Raw genomic sequence first — 7,520 nt, 5'->3', positions numbered from 1 at the left:
CGAGCACATTTCTTCTCGGGGGGTTCCATCCGAAGAACCTCCCCGAGAGCACCCTCCATCCGCGCCCCCCACAATTACCACCCTCCGCTCTCCCTGCAGCGTTTGGCGCTCTTTCCACGACGCCGACTCCCCGCGTTCCCCGGCCCGAGAGCCCGCTGGTCTGGGGCCCTGGAGGCCCCCTCTGGCCCCGGTCCAGCGCTCTCGGCCACTGTGGGGTCCACCAGGACGTTTTGTGGGCATGCACCCCCTCACCCTCTTCTAAACGTTGTGGGGCTCCAGGGCTCAGATACAACCGAATATGGAGAAAAGGGCTCCCACCCGAGAAGAAGGCGCGGGGCCAGGGTCAGCGGTCGTTTAGGAGGATACGGGCAGAACGGCGCCCAGAAGGGTGCCCGCGCATGGCAGGTGCCCGTGCCGCGCACGGCCGGAGGCTGGGTTCCGTGTGGGCTGATGGAAGGGCATGGCATTGCCGTTCGGCTTGTTCTTGGCGGGATCTGAGACCTCTGAGTGAACCACTTTCCTGACCCCTTAAGGCTTAAGCTATTAAATAGAAGGGAAACCATGTATGGACATGGGGGGGCGGGGGGAGTTTTCAGTTTGCACCCAACTCCAACCAGTTTGGGTTAAAAAAAAAAAAGTAGTTCTAATACAGTATTAACACTAAAGAAAGTCGTTTTAAAACATACAAAGCTATAATGCCACCACCTCTAGACAACTATTCATTTTTTAAATTTTTCAGTTGCACACTTCTTCCTCCCTCTCACTGACTCTAACAGTAGGTACATAATAAAAGTTTGTAAGCTGTACCATAATGAGATTAAAAACATTCCTCTAATATTGAATGTTTATGTTATGCCCAACTTTTCGCTATTATAGGTAACAATGAAATGAATAATGTATGTTTGGTAACAGCTTTATTGAAGTATAAGTCACATTCCATCCAATATATCTCTCTTTGAATTGGTTACTTAGGATAAATTCTCAAGATTGGCATTATGGAATCAAAGGTTGGTTTGTAAAGACATATCAAGGCACAGTGGCACCAGCAATGAATGATTAAACCGATTTCATGTGAGAATTTAAAAAATCTTTGCTATTTTGGGACACATAATGGTACCTCAAAGTTTTGTTATTTATGCATTTCTTTTACCACTGACCAGGATAAATATTTACCCATGTGTTTGTTTCACCTGTGAGATTGCTCCAAGTCTTTGCCATTTACTATTGCAGTCTTGATGTTTTTCTTATAAATTTGGAATCCTGTGGGTCGTAGCTATTAGGCTTTAGCTTGTTTTCTTTGATGCAAGTATTTTCCCCCAATTCTTTATACTTTAATATTTTTAGCCTATAGAAGGTTTACACTTAAAATCAGGGGTGGGCAAAAATAGGGTTACAGTTACTGAATGGAAAATAATACAGTAATTAATAAATAGCAGTACAAGAATAAACTGTTTTGTGTACTCACAACTGTAAACCTACTTTTGTTTACACCTGTATATCAGAATCTGTCAGTCTTTTGTGGTTTATTTTCTATTCCCCCCAAATCTGAGAAATTTATAACTCCTCTACAGACCTGATAAATCTCCTCTTTGAATAGCTACTTGTTGTCTTATAATTTGATTTTTAAAATGTTTTAAAATTGATTTTAGAGAGAGAGAGGAAGAAAGAGAGAAACATCAATGTGAGAGTGGAATATCAATTGGTTGCCTCCCACATGCACCCCGACCGGGAATTGAACCCATAACCTGGGCATGTGCCTTGACCGGGAATGGAATTGGCAACCTTTCGGTGCACAGGATGATACTCTAACCAACTGAGCCACACCAGCTAGGGCTGTTATAATTTGATTTTAAAAAATAGTTAAAACTTTCATCAATATCACTTTTGTGTGCAAGGGATGAGAGTCCAACTCTTATTTTCTAAATGGCTACCTAGTTATCACTATACATTTTGTTCTTTCCCTTTGTTCTAGAAAGCTTATTTTGTCAAGTATTAATGTACACATACATACATATATACACATATATATGTGTACATATATGTATATGTGTACATATCTGTATATATATGATCTATATCTGAACTCTTCATTTTGTTCTACTGATATATTTTTCCATTTCCACACTATTTTAAATATTTTTTGATAGGGTCTAATATCTGTTAGGATTAGATTATCCTTGTTGGATTTTTTTTTTGGTGTGTGTGACATCTCTACTTCCACTCAACCACCCAAGCAAAAATAAATTCTTTGCCTTTTCCAAAGTTTTTGTGGTTTTCACTATAAAGTTCCTACACACCTTTTCTTATATTTATTCCTAAGTATTCCTAAATATTTTATGCATTTTGTTTTTATTATGAATAATCTCTTTTTTTCAGTATGTTTTCTAGTTGGGTATTATTAATCATGTACAAGATTAATCTTTTATAAATTTTGGTCATTTTGTTTAGCTTTTATTCTAGTACGATTTTATTGTTGATGATAATGAATATCTGGCGTTTTGAGGGTTGTAGTCTTGTGGCCTTTATTCCTTGTAAGAAAAACTTTCAGAGAAGGTATCAGTTGGCCTATAAAAGAAGTTGGCTAACATGACTGAACTCAAGCCAGCCAAGGCAAAGTTTTGCTTTCTCTCTCTCCTAGAGCAGTGATGGCGAACCTTTTGAGCTAGGCGTGTCAGCATTTTGAAAAACCCTAACTTAACTCTGGTGCCGTGTCACATATAGAAATTTTTTGATATTTGCAACCATAGTAAAACAAAGACATATTTTTGATATTTATTTTATATATTTAAATGCCATTTAACAAAGAAAAATCAACCAAAAAAGTGAGTTCGCGTGTCACCTCTAACACGCGTGTCATAGGTTCGCCATCACTGTTCTAGAGATTGAGTGAACGAATGAAAGAATTTTTTTTCAAGTCTTTTAAAAGAGATAATGGGAATGAGTGTGCATTCTATAAGCAATAACAATAGAATAAAAGTGAGTTTACAGTATAAATGTATGGTGCTTTGAGACTACCAAGTGATAGAGCTTTATTATTTATTCGGCCCGTGTGTTTTGAGTTCTTGACTGTGCCCTAGGATGAGGTACCTCCAAACTTCTAGGGAAGCTGCTTGACCACAGCACTTGATAAAGAGCAAGGTCATTGTTTTCTGAGCTGAGAGGAGAAGTTTGTATTAGAGCAGGTGGAGCCCGTGTTGACCAGTGTGGTCTGTTTCTGGACAGCTGCAGAGACGTGATAAGCTACCAAGAGAGGTACTTGTCATCCCTGGAGGGAGATGGCGTGCACCCATTCCTCTTAGGGCATCAGGGCGCCAGGGCCAAAGTTCAGTGAGAGTTTGGCTGCTTGGATAGTGGCAGGGCTGTAGTTCATGCTTTGGGCTGATTAATTGCCAACTGGACAGTGGGATAAGTTTTTGTCAGTGACACAAAACTTCATTTTATCAGAAACTTAACCTCACAGCATCAGAGTTTTTAGCATCTATCAAGAATGGGAATACCATACCTAGAAAAATGAGGCTTAAATGTGTAAGTGCTACAGTGTTCAGCACATAGTAGGCACTCAATAAATTGTTGTAAAGTAGAACTTCTTAATTGCTTGGCTTCTCCGCTGGTCAATCTGTATATGGCAAAAGTGGAGACTCGGCCTAAAGGCAAGAGGGAAAACACACGCTGCTTAATTTCTCTCACCTGTCCTGGATGTTTTTGGAATCATGACAGCAGAACCTGTGGGCTTAGGGCCTGCACTCCCTGCCGGAGAGCCTCTTGATTCTCTGAAACACAAACTGCTAAGGTTTACTGACCTTCCGGCCCAGGGCAAGTCCCATTCAGTTTGGCTGTTCCTAACTGATCATAGCTTTGTTGATGTGAGTAAGATGAACTGCTTTGGTTCCTTGTGATTTGTTAATGGTCTTATACTTGTGCTTGAAGGCATTTTGGCCACTTTTAAACCACAAACAAATAATTTGCTTCCCTTTAGGCCTCTTGCCCAAACAGTGAACACTGGTAGGTATCCTGAGGGTTTTTCTTTTTTTTTTTTTTTTTTCCTCCAAGCAGACACAGAGACAGCTTGAGTCAGTCATCTGGCTTAAAATCAGTTTTGTTTGAAGGCTTTATTAAGCCTGGGGAAATAGAAATATCTTTAATATAAAAATCAAGGAAAGGTTTCATATAGCAATCTTTTAAGTTTTCCCTAGAGCAGGGGGGAAACTAACTAGTTCAGTCTCCAAAAACAAAATAGTGAAATTTAACTCTGTCAGTTTATAACATTGGCTAAATGCAAGTAGTTAGTGTGACAGGTGGAAGAACAAAGATGCTATCTACAGATATTCTGATACTGAAAATTAACAAGAGCAAAGAAAGGAAAGAAAAAAGTACATCTGTGTATGTACTAGTAAACCTATTTTTAAAAAATACTTCTGCCAGTCTTATGTTAAAGAAAGCCTACTTAATCCTCCTCCCAAATTAAGTCCTATATGTTTTCAAACTTGAATTTTATTTTAAATATCCTTTGAGCAATACCTGGGTGCTCTTGCATTTACCTGTGATAGATTTGCCTAGAACTAACAATAGGTGTTTAGGGAGTCAGGCTCTGAGGTGTTTGCCCTGGCATGTACATTCATTCCTCAGACAGGGTCTGGTAGGCTGGGAGCACTTTGAGGCTGGGGAACTGGGGTATCTATTTCAGTGATGATTAACGTCCAGAGTGGTGAGATGGACACAGATAAGCAGAGTGTGTTTGTTTGTTTTAAAATGATTGCGCCTAAGAGCATTTTTTTGGGGGGGCCCAGAAAGCATAAAGTTTCCTAACTCTGAACAGAGAAGGCATTGCGGACTGGTTACATTTAATGCCTAAAACAAATATCAACTTAAAGTAACTTTGCTTTCTCCTTCACCTTTCTGCCTTACCTAGGGAGGAGAGTCACTTACTTGTTCTCCAGTTCGTTGCAAGGTTTCGTATACAGGGCTTGGCAAAAGTAGGTTTACAGTTGTGAGTATGCTGAAACACTGTATATTCTTGTATTATTTATTTATTAATTATTATTAGGTGTTTTATTAACTGTAAACCTACTTTTGCCCACCCCTGTATGGATGTTATTAATCTTCAGTCGTTTTGGGGAAGCCTTATTTTTAGTGGTTCTGTGAGTTAATAAAAATTGAGTTCAGTTTACATGCTTATAAAATAAATAAAACAATACACCTGTGGAAGCAGGAAATGGTCTAGTGCAGTCAGTACCTCCAAATGCAAACTGGAAGAATGGAAGGGGCCTTTTCCTCCAAGACCGTGAGAATATAGAAGCTGCTTATATCCTTTCCAGTCTTGTAAAACTTGAAGCGGAGGGGGTGAATTTGCTAGCTTTGAGGGCAGAAACATGGAGAAACCCAGAGTCCTCCCAATCTGCAGGATGAGCAATTCCTATTGGAATGATATTTGAAGATATTGCAGTACTCCGTACTTTCAGTTTTCTGTGTCTAACACCTTCACCTGAGGTAAAAAGTTGTGCTTGAGCTGCTGAAGTCAAACTGACAGTGAGGTTACTGAGGAAACATACAGAGTTAATTTGACATGGAAAAGAATTACCTTTGTGTGACAACTTAACCTCAACTCTGGGTTGACTCTGGCATTGGATACATTTCTGGTCCCAACTCATAACCATGGAACAGGGAGGAGTTCAGGTCGACTCTTCTTGAGGCCAGGCTCCAGTAAATTTTGAAAATTTAAGATGAAATAAGCTGTTTGAAAAATGAGAAAGTTGAGTTGAATTTTCAGTAAAAATTGGCATACCTCCGACTTTGATTCTTAGAAACAGATTTTTGTTAAGCTCCAGAATTTATGTCAGGTGTGTCAACCATCAGGTGAGGTTGAGAATCCCAAGATCTGGTTTATTTCTATTCAGCAGTCTTGCTCAGGTTTGACCAGGATTCAGCTGGAACTGCAGTTGTAATTTGTAGAAGCAAGATGGTTGGGCTAATTAAGAATCTTTTGAATCCTGAATCATGTAAATGCTTGAACTGTTTCTAAAACTGAGTATGAGACTATCTGGAGAACGAATTTATTTCTTGTTAGTGGTTTGGCCACCTTGTCTCAACTTTGAATCAGTTCTTCATTATATTCAAACTGTCCACATTGCCCTCCTTGGAAGTCTGGGCCACCCAATGGGCCCCCGTGCCTGCCCCTCTTTAGCCCACAATTAATTGCCAGTACATTCTTTCTTCTTCTCCTTCGTTTTGGTATTTGACATGAGTTCAAATTGCTGAGAAAGGTGACAACTGTGAAATGAAGACAGGGCTTGGAGACACCTTAAAAAATACATGCAAAGGCCACTAAATGACAAGAGCAGACTGCCAGGCTCTTTCAAAACATCACCACGTCTGTTGACTTTCCATTCCTTGTCCACAGCACAAAATTGGAGGTCAAAGAATCATAGGAGTCAGAGATGGAAAAGACATTTGGGGTCAGCCAGTTGATCCCTCCGCCCTCTCCTGCCCCTGATTCCAAATCATTCCTTACATTATATTTCTCCTCCAGCTCTTGTACAGTTTTCACGGTCTTCACTCAACCCCGGCTGTCACCTTTGGGGAATGATGCTGGAGGCTCTGTCCAGTTTCCCCTCAGCAAAGAGAGATATTGCTTCTGCCCCCAGTTGACATTCGTGAACTTCTTTGTTGGTGGTCTCAGCTGAGAGGCTGAAGGCTAACTGGCAGTCTCTCTGCTGCCTGGGGACGGGGCTTTTCTAGACAGGAAAGTGCATACAGTGTGTGATGATGTTGGGGAAGGGGAAAGGGCCAGGGTACAGTGTAGCCATTGCTGCATTTGTTCCTAGACTCTTGTTTTTCAGGGCTCTTGACCTGAAAAGAGGTGTGTGTGTGTGTGTGTGTGTGTGTGTGTGTGTGTGTGTACACTAGGTATTGGGGAGGTGGACAGAGATAAGGAAATTACACTGAATAGGAGTTTGATAAGAATTCTACCTTGCAAATGGGTGGGTTAAACAGACAAATTAAAAAACAACAACAACTAGTCCTGTGAAGTAGTAGAGGTTTGTTTCAAGGAATACATGTTAGGGAAGAAAGTGGTTGGTGGCTTACTGTTCAAGAGGTTTTAGCTTAGAGTCAAGTTGAGAAGAACAGATGGGCTGGAGGGAAGTATTTTGGACTAGGGGACACTGTTGCTTTCGGTGGGTCTCCCCTTGTTTTAAGTAGCAGAGAAAGAAGTCCTGTGTTTACTGGCGGCGTGGTTTGGCAGGGAGAATGGTCATTTTTAGAGGCAGCTTTGGAAGGTTACCCCAGCTCCCCCTCTTGTTCTAGCAGCTGTTGGGAGCAGTCTGAAGAGGGTATTATATTTCTTCTGGTAACTCTGCCAAGAATGAGAGGAAATCCACAATCTGTGGGCTTTTTTGGGGGGATGGGGATGGGGTGGCAGGTGATGGGACAGGGAAATGAAATTGTTTTATAATAAATATGTTGAGATACTGTTCCTGGAAAGCTGTTTCACTGAAAGGAATGGTATTTCCCCTGCTGACTAG

At 40.8% G+C, this 7,520-nt stretch overlaps 1 protein-coding gene across 3 annotated transcripts in view; it reads left to right on the top strand.

The window, feature by feature from the left end:
* Positions 1–1,003: 1,003 nt before the first annotated feature.
* The window catches only part of FBXW4 (F-box and WD repeat domain containing 4), a 75,432-nt gene continuing 68,915 nt past the window's right edge, over positions 1,004–7,520 (top strand). For 2 of the 3 annotated variants that reach the window (XM_023759800.1, XM_023759796.1), the window contains exon 1: positions 1,053–1,071. In XM_023759800.1, coding sequence (XP_023615568.1) covers positions 1,070–1,071 — 2 coding nt within the window. In that variant the 5' untranslated portion in view covers positions 1,053–1,069. Of the gene's footprint in view, positions 1,072–7,520 lie in introns of all 3 variants that reach the window. The other variant, XM_023759801.1, reaches the window with a different exon arrangement.

The sequence above is a fragment of the Myotis lucifugus genome, unplaced genomic scaffold, assembly GCF_000147115.1.
Source record: "Myotis lucifugus unplaced genomic scaffold, Myoluc2.0 scaffold_162, whole genome shotgun sequence".
NCBI lineage: Eukaryota > Metazoa > Chordata > Mammalia > Chiroptera > Vespertilionidae > Myotis > Myotis lucifugus.
Note: the sequence above shows the minus strand (reverse complement) of the source record. Positions and strands in the feature narration are given on the sequence as shown.